The sequence below is a fragment of the Pelophylax lessonae genome (assembly GCF_965119305.1).
Source record: "Pelophylax lessonae genome assembly, chromosome: 1".
Classification (NCBI taxonomy): domain Eukaryota; kingdom Metazoa; phylum Chordata; class Amphibia; order Anura; family Ranidae; genus Pelophylax; species Pelophylax lessonae.
Genome location: NC_138768.1, coordinates 33,907,633 through 33,934,005, shown reverse-complemented (window position 1 = coordinate 33,934,005; position 26,373 = coordinate 33,907,633). Strand labels below are relative to the sequence as shown.

Below are 26,373 nucleotides of genomic sequence, written 5' to 3'. Positions count from 1 at the left end.
GGATGTGCAGCAGTCAGGGTTAGAAGAACCCATCCTGCAAAGGCCAGAAAATGGGCAGTCCATCTACAAATCATATGACAGTTAAAGGTTGGCGCTTGTTAGGCTGGGTCAGCGCCAGGCACCATAAAGATAAGTTTAGACATGCGCCAAGATTCCCGTACCTCTGAAAAGCTATCTGCTTTTGATTGTGGCTCAACTGTGTGTTTTTATCACCCCCAAAACAATAAATCTAAACAAGCCCTAAAAGTGCTGGATCTAGAAATGATTGTAGTTCCTGCAACCAGCCCTAACGGCTTGTTTAAGGACTGCCACTCCCCTAAAAACAATCCACATGCAGATTGCATTTCAGATGCATTTAACAGTAGGGGAGGAGGCGATATGTTGCCTTCCTGCTGCCTGATTTAACCCTTTAGGTACAGCACTACCGCGCCACGCATTGCACACTGTTGTGGGGCGGTTGCAGGGTGGCCCCATAGAGCTGCATTAGTCACGTTCAGCGGTGGCAACACCTGCCTAAAGCAACATGCTTTTTAATTTAATTCAAGTGAATGGGGCAGCATTGCAAAGGTGTGCCATACACAGTTGTGGCACAGTGGTTGTGTGGCATTTGCAGGGTTAAAACAGGAGGTGGAAGGATGACCTAGTGCCCCCTCACCATTTGTCAAATGCATCTAAAAATCGATCATGACTAAGCTCTGTGTGTGTGGAATGAAACGCGTTGGAAGCATGGTCTGGTTGGAGCATGGGCTAAAGCTGTCACATGCCTTCTTATGGGGTTTTACACAGATGTGCAACTTCCAGGACTTTTCCATTGAAAAATCCATCCTAACACAGATTGCTTTCCAGAGACAGGGCAGTCATTGCTGCAGGTGTAAACAAGCCCTAAATCTAGTAATCACCATCAATTTTTGGATCAAGGAGGGTTCTTTTTCTAGGGAGGAGACAAGTGGGAGCTCCATTTACATCCAAAATGTGTTGGGTACAATAGGGTACCACCCTGATCCATATGCACTTATGTCGCGCTACAATGGCAGGGGTTCCCCCAGACATTTTATACCACAATTGACTACAATCCAAGTCATCATGGTAATGAAGTGGAGCACCCATGTGTGCCATTATAATAAGGTTCTATTCATGCCAACAGGAGATCAAAAAATGAGCTCGGGGGGAAGGGGACCTTCTCTACACTCTGTAATGTCTTTTCCAAAGGACCTCCTGGAGGAGTGAACTGGTGATCTGCAACTAACATCTGCTCACCAGGAATTAGCCCAGTTCTATGTCCTATTTGGGATAACTCATTCATTATTGATAGGTATTGGTCTACAGCTGCATGCCACCATCACCATAGACCTTTGTCCTTCAACAATGGAGGGATGGCCCAGGGAGAGGTAACACTCACTGGGGAGAATAAACAGCTAATGCAGATAAAGACGTGTACAAAATGAACAGAGATGTATAGTAATGAAGTAGAACTACTTAAGTACTGTACTTAAGTACCGAAATGCAGTATCTGTACTTTCCTGGAGTAGAATTTTTTTCTCCTACTTCTACTTTTACTTCACTACATTTTTTCGATAATTTCGATACTTCTACTCCGATATTTTTTTTTTGTGCTGCATCGTTACTCGTTACTTTTCTCTGCCTTTCCCTTTTTTGTTTGGTTTCCCTCCTTACTGCTCTCTCCTACTCTTTCAATTATCCTCCCTATTCTGCCTTCCCCCCTCCCCTCCCCTTTTCTATAGGAAGGCAAAGGTAAAGATACCCCCCTTTTTCATGGGTACCTGGTCTCTGGCCATTTGGGTAGCGTTGTTCCGCTCCAGGCTTCCGCTGGGCCGGCGTGGAGTGCTCCCACATGCGCCTCTCAGCGCTCTGACATGTGTGGCGGCCTTCAGCCACTCCGCTCCTCCCCTCCTTGTCTCTATTCGCTGACGTCTCAGCGCTGGGAGGCGGGGATTCCGGCGACCGCGCAGTAGAGGCACGTGCGCATGCGCAGTGCGATCGAGGCACTGGCGGCCATCTTGGTTAAGGGAAACATGGGGGGTCTCTGATGTAAGGGGGGGCTTTGTGTGGGTGGTCTCTGATGTAAGGGGGCTCTGTGTGGGGGTCTCTGATGTAAGGGGGGCTCTGATGTAAGGGGAGCTCTGTGTGAAGGGGCTCTGATGTAGGGGGGGCTCTATGGGGGGGATCTGATGTAAGGGGGGGGCTCTGTGGGGATGGTCTCTGATGTAAGGGGGCTCTGTGTTGGGGTCTCTGGATGTAAGGGTTGACTTTGTGTGAGGGATCTCTAAAGTAAGGGGGCTTTGTGTGGGGGGTCTCTGATGTAAGGGGTCTCTGATGTGAAGGGGACTTTGTGTGGGGGGTCATGATGTAAGGGGGCGCTGTGTGGGGGGTCTTTGATGTAAGGGGGCACTGTGTGGGGGGTCTCTGGTGTAAGGGGGCTCTGTGTGGGGGGTCTCTGATGTAAGGGGGCTCTGTGTGGGGGTCTCTGATGTAAGGGGTCTCTGTGTGGGGGGTCTCTGATGTAAGGGGGTCTCTGATGTAAGGGGGCTCTGTGTGGGGGGTCTCTGATGTAAGGGGGACTCTGTGTGGGAGGGCTCTGATGTGGGGGGCTCTGATGTAAGGGGAGCTCTGTGTGGAGGGGCTCTGATGTAAGGGGAGCTCTGTGGGGGGGCTCTGATGTAAGGGGGGCTCTGTGGGGATGGTCTCTGATGTAAGGGGGCTCTGTGTTGGGGTCTCTGATGTAAGGGGGGCTTTGTGTGAGGGGTCTCTAAAGTAAGGGGGCTTTGTGTGGGGATGGTCTCTGATGTAAGGGGGCTCTGTGTTGGGGTCTCTGATGTAAGGGGGGCTTTGTGTGGGGGGCTCTGATGTAAGGGGGCTCTGTGGGGGGGTCTCTGATGTAAGGGGAGCTCTGTGTGGGGGGGTCTCTGATGTAAAGGGGGCTCTGTATGGGGGTCTCTGATGTAAGGGGGCTCTGTGTGGGGGGTCTTTGATGTAAGGGGGGCTCTGTGTGGGGGTCTCTGATGTAAAGGGGGCTCTTTGTGGGGGCTGGGGGGTCTCTGCTGTAAGGGTGCTCTTTGTGGGGGGTCTCTTATGTAAGTGGAGCCTCTGTGGGGGGCTTCTGTTGTAAGGGGGCTCCGTTGGGGGGTCTCTGTTGTAAGGGGGGCTCCGTTGGGGGGTCTCTGATATAAGGGGGGTCTCTAATGTAAGGGGGGCTAAGTTTGAAGTGATCATAAAAAAGTCAAATGAAGTGCAAAAAAAGTGCAAGAAAAAATGTGCAGGGCGCTGGTGGGGGCGCCACAGGATCAGCTCGCACAGGGCGCTTGAACACCTAAGGCCGGCCCTGGTTGGGAGGTTCTTTCCCATTAACAGCAGATATGAAATTATATTCATCTTTTTTTGTCACATATATATATTTGAAGATTCACAATACTTTGAACTTTTTATTGACTTTGATTTCGTACACTCTTCCTTTATTTCATTATTGGAATATATTGTTGTATATCACATTGGTTTATATATGATTTTGCGCACCAATAAGCTGTGGAGAAAAAAAACAGGCAGGGAAGAGAAGGAGGGATGCTTTAAAAGGGGAAGGGAGGGACATACTTTATCTGTTTTTTGTTTACCAAAAGTTACAGCCTAAGGAATTGTGATTGTCCTTTAGGTTAATCATTTGAATAAATCATTTGAAATAAATTCAAATAATAAAAAACAATATGATGTTCAAACTTTTGACTTCTTTCTTTAATAACTACATAACACAGTACTTGTACTTCTACTTTCAGTACTTGAGTAGAATCTTTTTTTCAAAACTACTGGTACTTTTTACTTTTAGTACTTAAGTAGCAATTTTTTTTAAAAAACTACTTGCAATACTTAAGTTAAAAAAATGTTGAATACTTTAGTACTTCTACTTAAGTAACTTTTTCTGCGAGCACTTCCACTTCTACTTAAGTCACTTTTTGATCGAGCACTTGTACTTTTACTCAAGTAGAAATTTTGAGTACTTTATACAAGTCTGAAAATGAATAAACACCGAACCCAATCTTCCCTGGGCTCCATTCAGCTGAATGTAGACAATGGACCACTGACCATGGAGGAAGCCAGTGGGAAGGCTGGAAAGGATGGTAGGTTCTATACCGGGAGGAAGGGTCCAGGCCAGAGAAACATTCCTTGCCATGGGCCGTAAGGCAAACTTGAGAGTCTGAAGCACCTAGAGAGGTTAGAAAAAAGAAAGTAGTAGTACATTAATCCTGTTCATGGCACCTTGAAGCGTATCTATGAAGTGTAGATATGGGCACCTTGGCACCCTGAAGTGTGCTTGTGGCCTAAATAAAGAGCTTGAACATTATTTGCTCCATCCAAGCCCTTTTTCTACCTTCCATACCATCACGTATTTATTCACTTGAGGATTGTATTCAATTTAATCAACATTGATGTCCATTTTCTGCTTTTTGGAGTGAGAAAGCTCCAAAGCTGGCCATACACTTGTAGATCAGACACTTTTGATCTGCCCTTATTATAGTGTACATCAGAGGCATGTCTACAGGGGTCACAATTGCGAGCTCTGGCCCTTGGGCCCCCCCGTACACCTAGATAGGAGGAGCGGTGGGGGTGGCTGCATATAGAGGAACCGATCTCTTCATTTTCCTCCTACAGCTACTGAATGCCTGCTTCTCTTCCTCTCCCGTCCGCAGGCATTCAGCGGGAGGAAAATGAAGAGATTGGTTCCTTTATATGCAGCGGCCCCAACCCCATCCAGAATCTTTCTGTCACCCCCCCTATGCTCTCTCCAGCCCCCCCTCCCCTCATCACCCACAGCTCTGCTGGGTTCTCCCCTCCCCTCTCCCACTGGCTGCTGCTGCGGGGGATTTGTCGGAAAGGATACCGGAGAAGGGGGCCTAAAAATGTGTAATTTACCAACTCCTTCCTTGTCTGAATGAATAGAGTAAGTGATCTGTACCGATCACTGACTGTCTCCATTCATAAATGTAACATAGTAAACTGTGTTTACTATGCTTCAGTTTGTAAATGAAAGGGGAGCCTCTTCATTCTGTGCAGCTGAGGCTGCAGAGAAGGAGATGGAAGGCTGTGTCCTCAATCTCCTTTCTCTGTCTCAAAGGTGGAACATCACAGGTCTGTTTAGACCCCTGAAATCTCACCAAAGCCCTCCCCAATGGGGCTCCTTATAATAATTGTAAAAAATAATAAAATAAAATAATAATGTAGAAAGAAAAAAAAGAAGAACAAAAAAAGTAAAGAATAATAAAAAAATATAATAACAAAAATAAAAAACTACTGACACCAGTGGCTGAACTACCAGGGTCACAAAGGTCGCACTAACGACCGGGCCCTGGCGTTCCGCACCGGACTCAGAGGCAAGAACCCAAGCGGGGGTCAGGGGGGGTCCTAGTTACGCCACTGGTGTACACTGCATTTATGTATCTATCTCGTATTCATGCTTACCTTGGGCTGCATACGTTCTGTGTCAGAAATAAACTCAAAGCTTCCATTCCCGGCCTCTGCCATGCCTTTAACAAGGGATGTGGAAGCTCCACAACCAATTCCAAAAGTGAAGCACCTGCAAAAGGAGGAACAAAGAGTGTGAGCAGCTGATTTCTTCTGGACCTACAAGTAGAACTAAAGGTTTTCTGCTGCTGGGGCTTTGAGTTCTCAAGTGATAAAACAATGCAGCATTCTTGGCATTCTAGGAGGTATCACCTCCTGCAGGACAGTCATGGGTGGACTGGATATTTTTACCCTTGGCCATTGCCCCTATTCTTTGCAATTGGTTAGAATTAGTGCCAAGAGTCCCCGCCCCTTTGCTAGGACACTATTCCTCCTGCTGGGGCTGAACCAGAGATGTATAGTAACTAAGTAGAACTACTTCACTACTGTACTTAAGTACCGAAAGGCGGTATCTGTACTTTCCTGGAGTAGAATTTTTTTCTCCTACTTCTACTTTTACTTCACTACATTTTTTCGATGATTTCAATACTTCTACTCCGATATTTTTTTTTTGTGCTGCATAGTTACTCGTTACTATTATAAAAATGACCACTGCCAGAACAGTAGATGGCTGGATTCATGAAGCTCAAAACATGTGTATTATCAGCGCATACGAAAATAAAAGCTACTGTATATATAAATAAAAGCTGCATTTGAAATAATAAAAACCAATATGATGTTCAAACTTTTGACTTCTTTCTTTAATAACTACATAACACAGTACTTGTACTTTTACTTTCAGTACTTGAGTAGCAAAATTTTTAAGAAAACTACTTGCAATACTTAAGTACAAAAAATGTTGAATACTTTAGTACTTCTACTCAAGTCACTTTTTGATCGAGCACTTCCACTTCTACTCAAGTCACTTTTTGATCGAGCAATTGTACTTTTACAATTGGGGTTTCGAGTACTTTATACAACTCTGGGCTGAACCCTCACCCATATTGTGCCCCATTCGGTGCCAGAGGCCTCCACACTACATTCCTGGCTGTTGACCTTTATATCCAAGAAAGGAATGTCCACACATGATCCGGGTTGCTGCACTTTACAACTTATGTAGGAATCCTCCTACATAAGTTGTACCTGTTTATCTACAGCTGTCTTTCCCCCCTACATCCATTCAAAGTGCAGCATTTACACAGGATCTCTCAGCTCTGAAAAGCAGGGGGTGGAGAGCTGAGGTTACATTAGTAAGGAGAGCTCTGAGAGCTGATTGGAGGGAAGGGACAACCCCCCCCCCCTCCCTTCACACAGCAACAGAGCTGAGGTTGTCCATCAGCTGGAGGTCCCTCCCCTGTCACCATTTTTCTCTTGGTGTCAGAAAAACTTGTCAGAATTGACCCATACAGATACAGTGCCTTGAAAAAGTATTCAGACCCCTTGAAATTTTCCACGTTTTGTCATGTTACAGCCAAAAATGTAAATGAATTTTATTGGGATTTTTATGCGATAGTCCGACACAAAGTGGCACATAATTGTGAAGTGGAAGGAAAATGATAAAATAGTTTTCAAAATTTTTCACAAATAAATATGTGAAAAGTGTGGCATGCATTTGTATTCACCCCCCTTCACTCTGATACCCCTAACTAAAATCGACTGGAACCAATTGCCTTCGGAAGTCATCTAATTAGTAAATAGAGTCCACCTGTGTGTAATTTAATCTCAGTATAAATACAGCTGTTCTGTGAAGCCCTCAGAGGTCTGTTAGAGAACCTTAGTGAACAAACAGCATCACGAAGGCCAAGGAACACACCAGACAGGTCAGGGATAAAGTTGTGGAGAAGTTCAAAGCAGGGTTAGGTTATAAAAAATATATCCCAAGCTTTGAACATATCACTCATAGTTGCCAACATTTAAAAAAAATTCCAGGGACACTTTGCAGCACACATATCAATTACTTACCACACCCACTTCCCTGAAGCTCCGCCCACTCCACCTAATTAATCTCCGCCTACTTATCATCAGATTATAGGGTCTACTCAATATAGAGAGAATTACAGGAAATTGAAAAGGGAATTTTTAAATTTAAGGCCAAAGTAGCAGAGATGGGATAATTCTCCCATTCAGCTGCACTACTTCTGCCTAAAGTTTAACCACTTGCCGACCGCTCACATTGAGCGTACTGCGGCAAAGTGGCTCATTATCGTCCAGCGACGTAGGTCTATGTCGCTGGACTCCTCACCTTGTGGGCGGCGCGCGCGCGTGCCGCCGGGGGCTCGCTCCCGCTGTATTCAGACACCGAGGGGGTCAGCCCAGGGGAGGAGAGGCGGTGATCACCGCTGCTCTTCCCCGATCGTCGGGGATCGTGTGAGGAAATCCGCCCGCTTGTGTAAACAGAGCGGGCGGATCTCCTAAGTGACAGGCAGGGTCAGATTGCAGGGTTCAGCATAGCTGAACATTCGATCTGTCCCTGTGTCACTCTGTCCCCTCCCCCCACACATGTTAGTAAGCACCAGGCATACATTAACCCCTCCCTCTCCAATAAAATTAACCCCTTCCCAGCCAGTGTCATTTTTACAGTAACAGTGCATATTTATTTATTTAGTGCACTGATTACTGTAGTAATGTCACTGGTACCCCCAAAAGTGTCAAAAATGTCAGTTAGGGGTCCGATCTGTCCGCCGCAATGTCGCAGTCCCGCAAATAAAATTGAAGATCGCCACCAGATCGCCGCCATTACTAGTTAAAAAAAAAACAATAAAAATTACATAAATTTCCTGTAGTTAGTAGCTGCAATAACTTTTGCGCAAACCAATCAAAATACGCTTATTGCGATTTTTTTTTTACCAAAAATATGTAGCAGAAAACAAATTGTCCTAAAATGTTAAAACATTTAGATTTTTACATTTTTTGGGGGGAATTTCATATAAAAAAAAAATGTGAAAAATATTTTTATTTTTTCAAAATTGTCGCTCTTTTTTTGTTTATAGCGCAAAAAGTAAAAATCGCACAGGTGATCAAATACCACTAAAAGAAAGCTCTGTTTGTGGGGAAAAAAAGGACATACATTTAATTTGGGTACAGTTTTGCACAACTGTGCAATTGTCCGTTAAAATAACGCAGTGCCGAATCGCAAAATATGGCCTGGTCAGGAATGGGATAAAATCTTCCGGTCTTAAAGCGGTTAAAAATATGGTCATTGAGAATTTTTTTGCCAAAGACATGTAAGCTAAATACATTTTAGCCTAGATTTATGACAAAAATTGAATATATTGGATATTTTTTAACTGTCAAAGTAGAAAAATATTGTTATTTTTTCAAAATTGTCGCTTTCTTTTATTAATATCGCAAAAAATGAAAAGCGCAGAGGTGATCAAATACCACCAAAAGAAAGCTCTGTTTGTGGGGAAAAAAAGGACGTAAATTTTGTTTGGGTACGGCATTGCATGACCGTGCAATTGTCAGTTAAAGTCGCACAGTGCAGAATCGCAAAAAGTGGCCTGGACGTAAAGCAGGAAAATCCTTGATCCTAAAGTGGTTAAAATTCTCATCACAATTCCCTGCAATTCTAAAGTGTCAAATGTGCTCAGGTGTGACCATACAAAAAATGGAATATGGAAATATAAATAAGTACATTGCCAGGACAATGTAAATTACCCGGGACAGGCTCCCATTTGTCGGGACTGTCCCGGCAAAAACAGGACAGTTGGCAAGTATGCTCACAGAGCGCTGTTCAATCCAACATCAGAAAATGGAAAGAGTATGGCGCAACTGCAACCCTACCAAGACATGGCCGTCCACCTAAACCAGGGATCAGTGGAATCCTAGGGTTCCTCCTGAGGTTGCTAGGGGTTCCTTGAGCAATGGGCAATTTCTACCTCTCAGATAAGTTCCCAATGACACCATTATTCCTTTTAGCTATCTGTAAGGGGGTAATTCTTCCCAATGATGACAAGAGTAAGGAGAATTCTCCCCACTGACTGTCACACTAATGTATCAGGAGTTGTAGATTTTTAGTAGGGGTTCCCCGAGACCAGAAATTTATTTCAAGGGTTCCTCTGTGTTGAAAATGTTGAGAAAGGCTGGCCTTAACTGAAAGGCCGGGCAAGGAGAGGATTCATCAGAGAAGCAGCCAAGAGGCCCATGGTAACTCTGGAGGAGCTGCAGAGATCCACAGCTCAGGTGGGAGAATCTGTCCACAGGACAACTATTAGTCGGCACTCCACAAATCTGACCTTTATGGAAGACTGACAAGAAGAAAGCCATTGGTGAAATAAAGCCATAAGAAGCCCCATTTGCAGTTTGCGAGAAGCCATGTGGGGGACACAGCAAACATGTGGAAGAGCAAAATTGAACGTTATATTTGGATACAAATGCACGCCACACTCTTCAGATATTTATTTGTAAAAAATTTTGAAAACCATTTATCATTTCCCTTCCACTTCACAATGATGTGCCACTTTGTGTTGGTCTATCACAGTGATGGCGGACCTTGGCACCCCAGATGTTTTGGAACGACATTTCCCATGATGCATCATGGGAAAAGTAGTTCCAAAAAACACCTGGGGTGCCAAGGTCCGCCATCACTGCTCTATCACATAAAATCCCAATAAAATACATTTCCATCTTTGGTTGTAACATGACTAAATGTTGAAAATTTCAAGGGGTATGAACAGGGCCCGGGACAAAGGGTGGGCAGAAGGGACGACTGCCCTGGGCACTGTGGTATCATATGAGGTACAGGGGCACCACAAGGAGATTGGGGGGAGGGGGATTTGTGTTGAGAGGGGGGATTTGGGGGGCGGCAGGAGGTAAGAATTGTTCTAAGAGGGGACATTTAGGGACATGTGCTAGGAGTGGGGTTTGGGGGGGGGGGGGTTGTGCTAGAAAAGGTAATATGGTAGGGGAGGAATTTGTGCTAGGAAGGGACATTTTTTTTCGGGGAGAGGGATTGATGCTAGTTGGGCTTTTTTGGGGGGCATTATTTGTGCTAGGAAGGGACATATTTATTTTTGGGTAGGGGGGATTTATGCTAGGATGGAGGATTAGGGGAGGGGAGTTTGTGCTGGGAGGGGGGATTTGGAGTGGTGGTGGGGGGGGGAGGATTTGTGCTCGGAAGGGAAATTTTAAGGGGTAAAGAATTTGTGCAAGGAAGGGAAATTTTTTGGGGGAGAGGGATTGATGGTAGTTGGGCTTTTTTTTGGGGGCCATTATTTGTGCTAGGAAGGGACATATTTATTTTTGGGGAGGGGGGGATTTATGCTAGGATGGAGGATGAGGGGAGTTTGCGCTGGGGGGGGGGATTTGGAGTGGTGGGGGGGAAGAGATTTGTGCTCGGAAGGGAAATTTGAGGGGTAAAGAATTTGTGCAAGGATGGGAAATTTTTTTGGGGAGAGGGATTGATGCTAGTTGGGCTTTTTTGGGGGGCATTATTTGTGCTAGGAAGGGACATATTTATTTTTGGGGAGGGGGGGATTTATGCTAGGATGGAGGATTAGGGGAGGGGAGTTTGTGCTGGGGGGGGGATTTGGAGTGGTGGGGGGGAAGAAATTTGTGCTCGGAAGGGAAATTTGAGGGGTAAAGAATTTGTGCAAGGAAGGGAAATTTTTTTGGGGAGAGGGATTGATGCTAGTTGGGCTTTTTTGGGGGGCATTATTTGTGCTAGGAAGGGACATATTTATTTTTGGGGAGGGGGGGGATTTATGCTAGGATGGAGGATTAGGGGAGGGGAGTTTGTGCTGGGAGGGGGGATTTGGAGTGGTGGGGGGGAGAGGATTTGTGCTCGGAAGGGAAATTTTAAGGGGTAAAGAATTTGTGCAAGGAAGGGAAATTTTTTGGGGGAGAGGGATTGATGGTAGTTGGGCTTTTTTTGGGGGCCATTATTTGTGCTAGGAAGGGACATATTTATTTTTGGGGAGGGGGGGATTTATGCTAGGATGGAGGATGAGGGGAGTTTGCGCTGGGGGGGGGGGGGGATTTGGAGTGGTGGGGGGGAAGAGATTTGTGCTCGGAAGGGAAATTTGAGGGGTAAAGGATTTGTGCAAGGAAGGGAAATTTTTTTGGGGAGAGGGATTGATGCTAGTTGGGCTTTTTTGGGGGGCATTATTTGTGCTAGGAAGGGACATATTTATTTTTGGGGAGGGGGGGATTTATGCTAGGATGGAGGATTAGGGGAGGGGAGTTTGTGCTGGGAGGGGGGATTTGGAGTGGTGGGGGGGGGGATTTGAGCTCGGAAGGGAAATTTTTTTGGGGAGAGGGATTGATGCTAGTTGGGTTTTTTTGGGGGGCATTATTTGTGCTAGAAAGGGACATATTTATTTTTGGGGAGGGGGGGATTTATGCTAGGATGGTGGATTAGGGGAGGGGAGTTTGTGCTGGGAGGGGGGATTAGGAGTGGTGGGGGGGGATTTGTGCTGGGAGGGAGGATTTCAACAGGGGTGTGGATTTGTACTGGAAGGAGGGGGAATTGTTGCTTAGGGTGTAAGCATGCAGAGAGGAGGGGATTTTTGCTGACACATAATAGCTATACATCTTGGGGGGGGGGCGCGATTCCGCATGCTCACACTGGGCTCTAGATAACCTTGTCCCGACACTGGGTTTGAATACTTTTTCAAGGCACTGTAGCAGAGGAAGGAGGCAGCAGACAGAGATGGCACTTAGAGCTCTGGACTGAGACAAGTACACACTATAGAGGGATATACTTTCTTCATATTTCATGTCTGAGATTTACAACCACTTTATTGATACAAAGTGATTTAGCAATCAATATGTCAATCAGGTCGGGGTTTACATCTCCTTTAACCTGGAAGTGGAAGGTGGTAGAGAATATAATTACTGGTGTTTCTGAGCATTTTTCTGAACTTCTGCGATCGCTTCCTTTTCAATATCCTTCTCAACTTCTCCATCCGTAAAGACAAAAAGCTGAAAGAAAATACAGGAGGTCGCAGATCAATCGCAAGGAAAAAAAAGGATGAACAGATCACATTGGACATAACAGAAACCTGGCAATTCAGTAACCTTACCACTTTAAGACCGGAAGGATTTGCCCCCCTAATGACCAGGCCCTATTTTGCGATTCGGCACTGCGTTACTTGAACGGACAAATTGCAGGATCGTGCGACGCTGTACCCAAATAAAAATTGATGTCCGCCTGACACCCACGATCCTTCCCCGCTGAGAGAGAAGGACGGTCGGCTGTTGTAAACACAGCTGACCATTCTTCTCCCTGGAATGATCACAAAGCGCCTGTGATCCTTCTATAGGTCTCTATGGTCATTTCAGAAGCCCATCCCCCCCACAGTTAGAATCACTCCCCTAGGCTCACATTTAACCCCTTGATCACCCACAGGGTTAACTCCTTTTCCTGCCAGTGTCATTATTACAGTAACAGTGCATATTTTTAGCACTGATTACTGTAGTAATGTCACTGGTTCCCCCCCCAAGTGCCAAAAATGTCAGTCAGGGCTCCGATCTGTCCGCCGCAATGTCGCAGTACCGCAAAAAATCGCAGATCGCTGCCATTACTAGTAAAAAAAAAATAAAAAATTACATAAATCTTTCCTGTAGTTAACCACTTGCCGACCGCCGCACGACTATCTACGTGGGCGGTCAGCCCCTCACAGGCAAAGTGACGTAGGTCTACGTCGCTCGCCTGTGAGGGTTTAGGGAGCGAGCGCGCGCCGCCGGAGGCGCGCTCCCGCTCCCGCGTGGTCACGGACCCCCCCGCGCGCGTGACCGGCGGACCCGATCGCCGCCGGCCACTCTGCGATCGGCGGGGGAGAGGGAGATAGTCAGGCAGCTTGTGTAAACAAGCTGCCTGTCATTCTCCTCTCTGTATGAGAGCTGATCACATGGATCTACTATGTAGATCCATTGATCACTCCTCATACAGTTGAAGCCACAGCCAATCACAGTTAGAATCACGCCCCTAGGGACACACACAGCCCCTCCCTCTCAAATAAAGTTAACCCCTTCACTACCAGTGCATTTTTACAGTAACAGTGCATATGTATAGCACTGATTACTGTAGAAATGTCACTGGTAACCCCAAAAGTGTCAAAAATGTCAGTCAAGGGTCCGATCTGTCCGCCGCAATGTCGCAGTACCGCAAAAAAAATCGCAGATCGCCGCCATTACGCGTTAAAAAAAAAAACAACAAAAATGACAAAAATCTTTCCCTTTGTTAGTAAACGCAATAACTTTTGCGCAAACCAATCAAAATACGCTTTTTGCGATTTTTTTTACCAAACATAGGTAGCATAAAACAAATTGGCCGAAAATATTAAAAAATTTTGATTTTTACATTTTTTTTTGGGGGAATTTCATATAAAAAAAAGGGAAAAATATTGCTATTTTTGCAAAATTTACGCTCTTTTTTTGTTTATAGCGCGTGATCAAAAAATCGCACAGGTGATCAAATACCACCAAAAGAAAGCTCTGTTTGTGGGAAAAAAAGGACGCCAAATTCGTTTCGGTACAGCGTCGCACGACCGCGCAATTGTCCGTTAAAGTCACGCAGTGCCGAATCGCAAAATGCCCTCTGGTCGTTTAGCAGCCAAATCCTCCGGGGCTTAAGTGGTTAATAGACGCGAATAATAACTTTTGCGCAAACCAATCAAAATACGCTTATTGTGATTTTTTTTTTACCAAAAATAATCTGTCCGTCGCAATGTCGCAGTCCCGCAAAAAAAATCGCAGATTGCCGCCATTACTAGTAAAAAAAAAAAAATAAATAAATAAAAATGACAAATCTTTCCCAAAGTGTCAAAAATGTCAGTTAGGGGTTCTGTCCGCCGCAATGTCGCAGTCCCGCAAAAAAAAATCGCAGCTTGCCGCCATTACTAGTAAAAAAAATAAATAAATAAAAATGACATAAATCTTTCCTTTAGTTAGAAGACGCGATAACTTTTGCGCAAACCAATCAAAATACGCTTATTGTAATTTTTTTTTACCAAAAATAATCTGTCCGCCGCAATGTCGCAGTCCCACAAATAAATGCAGATTGCCGCCATTACTAGTAAAAATAAATAAATAAATAAAAATGACAAATCTTTCTTGTAGTTTGTAGACGCGATAACTTTTGCACAAACCAATCAAAATACGCTTGTTGTGATTTTTTTTATACCAAAAATAATCTGTCCGCCGCAATGTCGCAGTCCCGCAAAAAAAATCGCAGATTGCCGCCATTACTAGTAAAAATAAATAAATAAATAAATAAAAATGACAAATCTTTCTCGTAGTTTGTAGACGCGATAACTTTTGCACAAACCAATCAAAATACGCTTGTTGTGATTTTTTTTTATACCAAAAATAATCTGTCCGCCGCAATGTCGCAGTCCCGCAAAAAAAAAAATCGCAGATTGCCGACATTACTAGTAAAAAAATGAATAAAAACGACAAATCTTTCTCATAGTTAGTAGACGCAATAACTTTTGCGCAAACCAATCAAAATACGCTTGTTGTGATTTTTTTTTTTTACCATAAATAATCTGTCCGCTGCAATGTCGCAGTCCCGCAAAAAAATGCAGACTGCCGCCATTACTATTAAAAAAAACAAATAAATAAGTAAAAATGACATAAATCTTTCCTGTAGTTAGTAAACGCTATAACTTTTTGCGCAAACCAATCAAAATACGCTTATTGTGTTTTTTTTTTTTTTTTACCAAAAATATGTAGCAGAAAACAAATTGGCCTAAGATGTTAAAAAATTTAGATTTTTTAATTTTTTTTTTTAAATGTTGTATAGCAGAATGTGAAAAAAAAAATATATGTATATATATATATATATATATATATATATTTTTTTTTTTTTTTTCAGAATTGTCGCTCTTTTTTTGTTTATAGCGCAAAAAATAAAAATCGCACAGGTGATCAAACACCATCAAAAGAAAGCTCTATTTATGGGAAAAAGAAGGACATCAATTTTATTTGGGTGCAGCGTCGCACGACCGCGCAATTGTCCTTTAAAATAACGCAGTGCCGAATCGCAAAAAAGTGGCCTGGTCAGGAAGGGGGGCAAATCCTTCCGGTCTTAAAGTGGTTAAAGAGGATCTCCAGTCTGGAAAAAAAAATTCAAAGTCAGCACCTACAAATACTGCAGCTGTTGACTTTTAATATAAGAGTCGGTTCACACTAATCCGACTCGAAGTCGCCCTGACTTCGGGCGACTAATGAAGTCGCCCGTGCAGCGCGACTTCAGCGCGGCTTGCAACGACTTCTCATAATAGAAGTCAATGCAAGTCGCTCCGACTTTGCAAAAAAAAAAATAGTGCAGGAACCTTTTTCTAAGTCGGATCGACTTGAGTCGCTCTGATTACAACGGTTCCATTGCACAGCATTGGAAGCTACTTGTCAGGCGACCAAGTCAGATCAGTGTGAATCGCTCAGTGCCGGTTCACACTATAGCCATGTCAGACATCGCATGTGATTCGCACCACACTGCTGTGCAAACGACATGTGATGTCTGTGCGATGCAAATTCAGCCATACACATTGTATGGCTGAATTTGCATCGCATTCGAAAACAAAGTTGCATAGGACCGCCTATCTGTCTTTTTTTAGGCCAATTTGTTTTCTGCTACATATTTTTGGTAAAAAAAAAAAAAATCGCAATAAGCGTATTTTGATTGGTTTGCCCAAAAGTTACCGCGTCTGCAAACTACGGGAAAGATTTATGTCATTTTTATTGTTTTTTTGCTTTTTTTTACTAGTAATGGCGGAGATCTGCAATTTTTTGCGCGACTGCGACATCGCGGCGGACAGATCGGACCCCTAACTGACATTTTTTACACTTTTGGGGGTACCAGTGACATTACTACAGTAATCAGTGCTAAAAATATGCACTGTAATAATGACACCGGCAGGGAAGGGGCTAACATTGTGGGTGATCAAGGGATTAAATGTGAGCCTAGGGGAGTGATTCTAACTGTGGGGGGGGGGGGGGATGGGCTTGTGAAATGATCATAGAAACCTGTGATCCTATATGGAAGGATCACAGGCGCTCTGTGATCATTCGAGGGAGAAGAATGGTCTGCTGTGTTTACAACAGCTGCCTGTTCTTCTCTCTCAGCGGGGAGCGATCGTGGGTGTCAGGTAGCAATCGGAGCCGCCTGCCCTGTGCATCAGAGTCCCTGCTGATGAGTGGGGGCGCCGTCGCCGGCGCCGTGCGCTTGCCCCCTAGCTGTAGGCGCGCAACTGACGTAGGTCTACATCGGTTCGCACAGGAGGGCGGTCCTGCCACAGTAAATGTGCGGTGGGTGGTCCCGAACCGGTTAAAAGTCAGCAGCTACAGTATGTGTAGCTGCTGACTTTTAATTTTTGGAGGGGGGGGCGGAACTCCGCTTTAACTCTTATATACCTGAATAACAGCTGAATCAATTAGTGCTTAATGATACAGTTAGCTGCTAAATACTGGCAAGTGGTGCCCGCATCCCTAAAGTCTAAACTCTGTTGGAAGGACCCCCTAATGTGGGATTATTTAGGGCAACAATATCACCAAAGCCAGGGCCATCTTTAATATTGATTGGACCCTGGGCAAACATTTTTTTGGGCGCCCCCTTAAATCCACTTATCAGCTATTTACGGGCCGCACAGGCTCAATGGGGCAGCTGCTTTGGGCCCCACAACAATTTTAATTTACATATATGTATAAAAAGACAATACAATACAGGAGTTCAATAAAATAACATAACATGACATAGCGGTTGACATATATATTACTGTTGTGTAAGCGTAACCTCAGATCAACTGTGATGGCAGAGATACCGGTATGAACCCAACGCTTTTAGAAAAATCATTTTTTTCTTCTTCAGGGGTATATGGTTATACAGTGCAATTTATTTTTTTTTTTGTTATATATAAAGAAAATATAATACAGTTAGATGTACATACAAATTACATCTAATACACTCTTCATGCCTGATTGTACTGACCTGCTGGGGCTGCACAACAATGGAGAAACAACCGCATAGTTAAAAACACAAAAGTGTGGTTTTTGCTGTCGCCTGTCACTTCAAAGGCTACACCAAAATGTGGCTTTGTGTCTTCAACTATGCGGTTGTTTCTCCATTGTTGTGCAGCCCCAGCAGGTAAGTGCAAATAGGCATGAGGAGTGTATTAGATGTACATTTAACCGTATTATATTTTCTTTATATATATATATATCAGAAAAAATGCACTGTGTAACCATTTACCCCTGAAGAAGAAAAAAAAAATATGACTTTCCGAAACGCGTTGAGTTCATATCTCTGTCATCACAGTTGATCTGAGGTTACGCTTACACAACAGTAATATATATGTGAACCATTATGTCACTTTATTGAACTCATGTATTGTATTGTCTTTTTATACATATATATATAAATTGATACATTTTTAATTGCTTTGGTGATATAATGGGCAGAGAGCCTGTCATGGTTCTTGCCATGGCTTACAGACAGACAGGCGTGGTCGCCATTAAGTGCCTGACATGGGATTTGAACCTGTGTACTTTGACTTTCTGTCCTGTTATCCTACCTCTGAGCCACACTTCAGCTCATATGGATCCAGTCTTGTTAATCTGGTATTGCCTGCAGCACTAGGGGGCTGGACTTCACCTGAGTATACTCCTGTCTCTCATTATCCACCTGAAGCTAATTGCTCATTTATGCAAGCTGTAAAACACTGCCTCTCGCTTAGAGCAGTGTCAGTTCATTGCTGATCTTTGTTCCAGATTTTTCCTGTTTAACAGACTTTGTTCCTTTGTTCCTGTTTCCTAAGCGTGTGTTCCAGACTGACTCCGGCTTCCATCCTTACCTTCGCTCCTTGTTGTTCCTGTGATCCTTATCCGGACTTGTGTCATCCAGTGACTACAGTTATTCGTGGACTTCCCTTCCCATTGTATTCCTGCAGGTCCTACTTATTGGAGCACCTTCCCTGACAAGCCCCCGTGCACAGATTCACAGCCCAGGTGGCTTTCTTGCCTGGTCATCTTGGACTGTGGATATCTGCAAGGGTGAGCGTACATCTCTGCGTTACAGACTCCAACAAAGGTAAGCCCCGTGACAGAGTCCCAGAGAGGTAGGAGAGCCTGTCAGAGGGTACAAGTCCCCAAATTCTAAATACTAAACATCATCCTTGACAAGACTGCCCAAAAAATATCAGCTGTATATATCCTGATATTATAAATGGTTTCTAAGGATCTTGACCCTGACTGGCATTTTCATCTATGATTGGTTTTGCCTCTATCACCCCATAACCTAACCTTAGATCATTGGAAGTGTCCTTCTAGGATGTTTCCTCAACCAGCAACCAATAGTTAGACAAGCATTTTTCGGCCTCACGTACCAGTTGGGGGCGTCCATTCTTCCCAGCTGTGTCGTAGATCTTCTTTAGGGGTTCAAGAATTTCAGTTCCTCCAAGGTCAGCTTCCATCTCATCTACTTTCCTCAATGCCCCCTCCATGGACTGCTGGGTGTAGGCCACACTCTCCCTAGAGAGAGGGAATCTCTCAAACAGGGGCACAGACAGCAATAACAACCTGACAGGGGTTCTAATCCCTTCCTACTCTATCCAAAGCTAAAAAAAAAAGGTTTTGCCTTTAGTTATAATTTAACAAAAAGGACTCCCCAAGCATTGTGATTTATCTAGAGATAGCCCAGCAGATTCTATCTGCTTTGAGGCTCTGGAAACTTTGTACAAAGCTGATTACAACAAATACATTATTTGGAACCAAAAGCAGTTTAAGATGATCATGTTCTATGGAGAGGTACTCACAGAAAGAAAGACTGAAAACTGGAACCAAAGCCAAAGACATTGAAGTAACTTCCGAGGGGTAAACTCTTCAATAAATAAACCAGCGTCCCCTGGAGAGAAAATTGAGAAATTAGTAACTGGATGGGCAAGAAATAGGTCCTCCTCACATCCTAAACAAGTCCACCTTTGAGTATCAAACTTATTCCACCAACTTAGATAAAGTATGGAATCTCTGGCTTTCCATGATCTGTTCGACTAATTGAGATTGTCACCATGTGTGTGGTAAAAGAGTTTATGAAACTATAATTCAGACTTGGCTGGATCATGGCACTGACCTTGGCGCTCTCAATCCTACGTGGAAGGTTTGGTTCTGACGTTATTGTACATCTCATACTGGCAGACCGATCCACGAGGAATATGAACTCCTTAGAACTGGACTCCTCCATTGCCTCTGGGAAATTGGGGTAGAAAGTCAACATGGCGACTGACTCCGCCATAAGGGACCCTACAGAACACAAGGAGAAAATACATTGTCATTGAGACAAAGGGGTCCATTTATGAAAAAAAAATTGCTGTGCGAATGTTTGAGCATTCATGCGAAAGTCACAAGTGTCACAAAAGTTCTGAATAACACCCATCATTTTGTAATATGTGTACAGTGTTTCCATTTGTTGCCTTTCACAGGGCAAATGTAACATTCCCTAAAATTTGATCCTAAGGGTCCATTCAGACTAGCGTGACTTGTCAGGCGACTTGTCAGCCTGACAAGTCGCGCTCAGTCGCTCGCCATTGATTAGCACAGGACCTGTTCTAATAGGAGCGACACAAGTCGCTCCGACTTAGAAAAAGGGTCCTGTACTACTTTGGGGCGACCTGGAGGCGACTTGCATTGACTTCAATTATATGAAGTCCGTGCAAGTCGCGCCGAAGTGCACAGCGTGCACCGCAACTTCACAGGTCGCCCCACAAAGTCGGATCGCGCCAGTCTGAATGGGCTGTAAGAGAGCATGTAAGGAACATTTGACCAGAAGAGGTAAAAAACATTTGACCAATAAAGAAACTAGCCTACCATTATAGGCTAAGAACATTCGACCAGAAGAGGAAATAATACGGGGAGACCACTGTGTGTGACGTTTCCTGTGCTCACCAATGACAATGTAATGAATATGCAACTGCAGAGTAGTGATTGACCGATATCGCTTTTTCATTGCTGATACCGATATTTTGGTCATCGCATATCGGTATTGGCCGATATTTTCGTACATTTTTTTTTTTCTACTTGACAGGTACTCTTGTGGAGGGATCTGGGGGTCTAAAAGACCCCAAACCCCTCCTCTGCACTTAAAAGCATGCAAAACGCCAAGTTTGGCTGTTTTGAATACTGTCATTTGTTTGAATTTGGCGCGAGTACCGGGAAGTGATGTCATGACATCAGTTCTGGGTTTTTGCATAGAGACCCGATCAGAGCCGAATGCAGCTTTCATCGGGTCTTCTTTTCGGTGGCCGTGCCCGTGGGATGGGAGACCCAAACGAGCCGCGGGGGGGGGGGGGGGGGGTTTCGGTGGAACGTCCCCTCCCGCTTTATGTAATGACAGCTGAGTGGCTTCTCAGCCGCATCGGTTGTCATTACAAGACAGCCGACCGTCGGCTATGGACGCCGGTACCGGGGTGATGGCTCTAGCTGCAGGCATCGGTACAAGCACTTTCCCGAAATGTCGGCAATATCGGTGATCTCAGGGGCCGTTTCCAATATATCAGGGAAAGTGCATATCGGCCCCCGATATATCGGCTTTGCTGATAATCGGTCGATCCCTAATGCAGAGAGTAAACTGCTTTACAGAATGGATACAATGTTACAGAAACAAACCTTTGGTGATCTTTGAAGGGTTTCAGCAAGGAACTTGTCAAACAATGAATTCAGTCACTGCAACATTGTATCAGTTCTGTATAGCAGCAGTTCACTCCCTGCAGTAACTGATACATTACACTTAAAGCATTTGTTACCCCAACACTTCATATTCCTCCTGATACATGCCTGCTGTACCATGCACAGTACTAGTATGAGAAAGTCTTCTGTTCTCTTTTTATCGCTTCCTTTATGTGAAATTCTTGGTGCTCCTGCTTATTCCGTTTGCTTTCCTATTAAAAACTGACCACACTAAGCAGGAGAGCACCCTGTGGTCAGTTCTCTAGCTATGCTGGGAACTAAGCCTGCTCTCCTCCAATGATCAGACTTGTCCTGACACGCCCCCTCTGCACAGCAGTTCACTGAGAAGCTCAATGTGCTGCTGCTTCTCCTCCACCAGCTCTTATGCAGCTGAGAACAGGGAGAATGTGATCACTTTGGGCTCATGCACACTGCAGCTCAAAAAAAAAAAAAAGAAGAAGCTGCTTTTACAGGCATTTGAGCTTTTATTTCAGCTTGAAGACGCTTGTGCTTTTTTTGTGCTCTTGCGCACGTTTTTATTGAGCTTCTTTAAGCTCCTTTAAGTTTTTTTTTTTTTCCACAAACCCTCCTAGATAGTATTTTCTTAGCCACTCTAAAAACAAAAAACAAAAGCTAGAACAAGGGTTTTCAAGCCATTTTGAGCTCTTTGGTGCACTAGCTCCCTCTCAAAAGCGAGTTTGGTGTGTTTTTTTTTTTCTGCCTGTAGGAGCAAATGCCTGAAAACGCCTGAAAAAGCCAAAGTGTGCATGGACAAAATGGGTAACATGGAGGGGAGTTTCTAGGCAGAAAAAATGGGAGCTCAAAATCCTGTAGGAGGCGCTTCTTTCAGCTCCTTTGAGCTGCAGTGTGCATGAGCCCTTAAGCCCTTAAAAAAAAGACAAAAAGGTATTTATAATGTTTTTTTATATCTACACAAAAATGTTTTGCCTTTCATTTCTATTTTAAACTGAATAGGTTGTTTTACAAGGTGATTATTTACAGTCACTTTAAGGGCCCATGCACATGGCAGCTCATTGAAGCTCAAAGAAGCGGCTCCTATAGGCTTGTGAGCTTTTTGAGCTTGCATTTTTTTGCCTGGAAACTCCCCCCCATGTTAGTCAATGTGTCCCTGTACACTATGGCCTTTTCAGGAGTTTACAGGCATATCCTCCTACAGGCATAACCCCCCCTCCCCCCACTCACAAAACTCACATTTTTGAGAGGAGCTTTCGCCCAGAAAAGACGCCTAAGTCCCCAAAAACGTGCAAAAAAAGCAAGAAAGAGCATAAAAAAGCTTACTTTAGTTTTACTGCGGCAGGCTGGCTCGGCTACGCAAATCGACGTAGAGGTATGTCGGTCGCAGGAGCGGTGCTAGGGGGCGAGTGCGCACCGCTGGCAGTGCGCTCTTGCCCCCACTAGGCAGTGGGGATACCAATCCACGGGACCGGCGGCCGCCATTTCCACCAGGCCCCGCCAACCCCCCCCCCCCCCCCGCTGAGAGAGAAGGACAGTCAGCTGTTGTAAACACAGCCGACCGTTCTTCTCTCTAGAATGATCACAGAGCCCCTGTGATCCGCCTATATAGGAACACAGGTCTCTATGGTGATTTCACAAGCCCCTCCCCCATACTGTTAGAATCACTCACCTAGGCTCACAATTAACCCTTTGATCGCCCCTGGGTTAACCCCTTCTCTGCCAGCAGTGGCAGCTGGTGCTCAAATTTTTTTTTTGGGGGGGGGGGCGCAAAAAGAAAAATGTAATAGGTATTGCTTCGGGGCAAAAACGTGGTAATAAATTGCGTGAGTTTGAGGTCATGGTACAGGCATGGCACAGGCATGACACAGATGATGGTATAGGCATGGCACAGGTCATGGTATAGGCATGGCACAGGTCATGGTATAGGCATGGCACAGGTCATGGTACAGGCATGGCACAGATGATGGTATAGGCATGGCACAGGTGATGGTACAGGCATGTCACAGGTCATGGTACAGGCATGTCACAGGTCATGGTACAGGCATGTCACAGGTCATGGTACAGGCATTGCACAGGAATGGCATAGGTCATGGTACAGGCATGTCACAGGTCATGGTACAGGCATGTCACAGGTCATGGTACAGGCATGTCCAGTGGCGTAGCGTGGGGGGTGCAGGGGGGGCCAGCCGCACCGGGCGCAACATCTGGGGGGGCGCATCCGCAGTGTCACTCTGTCTGTCTGACTCTGACATACACAGTTCACACACTGTCTGCAGCTGCCTCCATCTTTAGGCTGGGAGATGTCCAGCGCGGTCGCCCTATGGGTGAAAATGGCGGGGCGGGGCTGGACTGTGCCTCACCTGTCCATTGTTGTAGGGTGGGGTAGCGTTGCAAGCCAAGCCCCGCCTATGCTGTCTCTCCTCAGTCAGTTTAGCAGCGAGTGAGTTAGCAGCCTGCCGCTGTCACAGAGTGGGTTTTTCTTTTAAATCCACTGATTAGAGCCAGAGGCTCTAATAGGCTTCAAAAAAGGGTGGACCCGGGGCGCAGAGCAGTGCGCCCGAGCCCACCCATTGTGTGACAATAGCGAATGAAAATTCGCTATTGTCACACGGATCCTCCTCCTGGCCAATCAGAAAGCGGGTCTCGGACCCGCTTCCTGATTGGCCGAAAGGCGAACGCATGCCATTGGCCGAGCAGGTGGCGGGAGGACTCGAGGAGACACAGGGAACTGAGGAGAAGCCACTGCTGCAGGTAAGTCTCTCTGCATTGAAGGGGGCACGCTGGTCTGTCTGCTTTGAAAGGGGGCACGCTGGTCATCCTGCATTAAATGGGGCACACTGGTCTCTCTGCATTGAAAGGGGGCACGCTGGTCTCTCTGCATTGAAAGGGGGCACGCTGGTCATTCTGCATTGAAAGGGGGCACGCTGGTCTCTCTGCATTGAATGGGGACATGCTGGTCTCTGCATTGAATGGGGGCACGCTGGTCTCTCTGCATTGAAAGGGGGCACGCTGGTCATTCAAACTTGTATTTAGATGCATTTTACTTTAATTACATCAGTATTTTCATAACAAACAATACATGTGCTTAGGGGGTAAGGGTTTCTTTAACTAATCTAGTGGAAGAGACTCGAGGGCTAAAATCCCGCGGGTTAGGGGGCGCAAATTACTTGCCTTGCCCCGGGTGCTGACAACTCACGCAACGCCACTGGGCATGTCACAGGTCATGGTACAGGCATTGCACAGGAATGGCATAGGTCATGGTACAGGTATGTCACAGGTCATGGTACAGGCATGTCACAGGTCATGGTACAGGCATGGCACAGGTCATGGTAAGGGCATGGCACAGGTGATGGTACAGGCATGTCACAGGTCATGGTACAGGCATGTCACAGGTCATGGTTCAGGAATGGCACAGGTCATGGTACAGGCATGTCACAGGTCATGGTACAGGCATGTCACAGGTCATGGTTCAGACATGGCACAGGTCATGGTACAGGCATGTCACAGGTCATGGTACAGGAGATGGTATAGGCATGGCACAGGTCATGGTACAGGAGATGGTATAGGCATGGCACAGGTCATGGTAAGGGAATGGCACAGGTGATGGTACAGGCATGGCACAGATGATGGTACAGGCATGGCACAGGTGATGGTACAGGCATGGCACAGGTGATGGTACAGGCATGGCACAGATGATGGTATAGGATAGCACATTACCTGTGTACAGTGTAATTGGCCTGGCCTGCACTGTCTTATATTGTGTACACTGCTAAGCAGGCTGCTAGCCTGGCTGGCACTATATATTTATTAATAGTAAATGGCACACAGCGGCCTGGTATAAGATGGTTCCCAATCCTCCCAACACATCATGGTTCTGGTGGCTGGCATCTATCCTCCAGGAGACTGACTGGCTGGCTTGGAGAGATAGGACTCGGAGGAAGAGGAGGTGTCCTGGCTGCCAGGCTGGCCTGGTCAGACTCAGTCAGACAGACTCTGACTGAGTCTGCAAAGTTCCCCACCGCCGGACGGACAAGAGTCCGCAGTCCCGCTGCCCGCACACAGGAGAGAGAGAGGAGGGAGGCACTGAGTCTGAGGCATCACTTCACTTACCTCCGTCACGACGACCGGACCGAGTCGACTTACACTGCCTGGTGCCTGGCGACGTGCTGCTGCTGATGCTGACGGCCGGGACTACTCTGAAGACGAGATGAGCGACCTCTTCTCCTGTTCTTCCTCCTCGATCACGCGCGCCGGCCTGCTGCTCCTCCTCTCTGAGTCCGTCTGACGGCAGGCGGGAAGGTGATGACGCGACGCTGGGACGGTGAGTGACTGACGCACACACCCGGCATGTCCTCCTGTATGATTGGTCCAGGCTGGAGTCTGGACCAATCACAGCCAGGACAGCACTACAGTGGGGAGTGTCGGGGCGCATTGCTCTGCGCCCCGATGATCCCCAGATGGCTTCCAATCAACGCCTCTGCCTGGCGCACGTGGGGTGCAAAATCCCACCCCCCCCCCCATAGACCGTAGTAGGTCCGGCGCCCCTAGTGGGCTGCAAATGGTAATTTTTTTTATTTTATTTTTTATTTGCGCCCCCTATGAACCGGCCGCCACTGCCTGCCAGTGTCATTATTACAGTAACAGTGCACATTTTTAGCACTGATTACTGTAGTAATGTCACTGGTCCCCCCAAAAGTGTCAAAAATGTCAGTTAGGGGTCCGATCTGTCCGCCGCAATGTCGCAGTCCCGCTAAAAATTGTAGATCGCCGCCATTACTAGTAAAAATAAATAAATAAAAATTACATAAATCTTTCCCCTAGTTTATATAAGCGATAACTTTTGCACAAACCAATCAAAATATGCATATTGTGATTTTTCTTTTACCAAAAATATGTAGCAGAAAACAAATTGGCCTAAAATGATGAAAAAAATATTTATTTTTTTGGGAATGTTATATAGCAGACTTCTCTATTATTCGGTGTCAGGCTCGGGTCACACTATTGCGATGCGGGAAGGCTGCGAATTCGCAGCCTTTTCCCGCATCGCACACGCACCCCCGGCAGTTCACACTGCCATATGCGATACGCTGGGGGTGTCAATGTAATCTTAACGACACCCCCAGTTTGATCGCATATCGCAGTGCGATCGTGCAGTTCGCACAGGATGGGATCGCACAAGTGTGAACCGCTGTGCGATCCGATCCTGATGCGGCTGCAAAAATGCCTCCTGTGCGTGTTTGCACCGGGTGCGATGCGAATTTAGCCATACAAACTGTATGGCTAAACTCGCAC

The 26,373-nt window shown here is 45.6% G+C and overlaps 1 protein-coding gene across 1 annotated transcript in view; it reads right to left on the bottom strand.

Moving 5' to 3' along the window:
• Positions 1-26,373, bottom strand: part of LOC309568140 (von Willebrand factor A domain-containing protein 5A-like) — a gene marked incomplete at its 5' end in the record, with an annotated part of 81,056 nt that overhangs the window by 29,676 nt on the left and 25,007 nt on the right. Inside the window, 6 exons of the mRNA XM_082273746.1 lie at positions 4,037-4,213; positions 5,467-5,581; positions 12,284-12,369; positions 18,771-18,915; positions 19,200-19,288; positions 19,514-19,683. Of these exons, the coding sequence (XP_082129872.1) occupies positions 4,037-4,213; positions 5,467-5,581; positions 12,284-12,369; positions 18,771-18,915; positions 19,200-19,288; positions 19,514-19,683 (782 nt within the window). The remainder of the gene's footprint in view (positions 1-4,036; positions 4,214-5,466; positions 5,582-12,283; positions 12,370-18,770; positions 18,916-19,199; positions 19,289-19,513; positions 19,684-26,373) is intronic.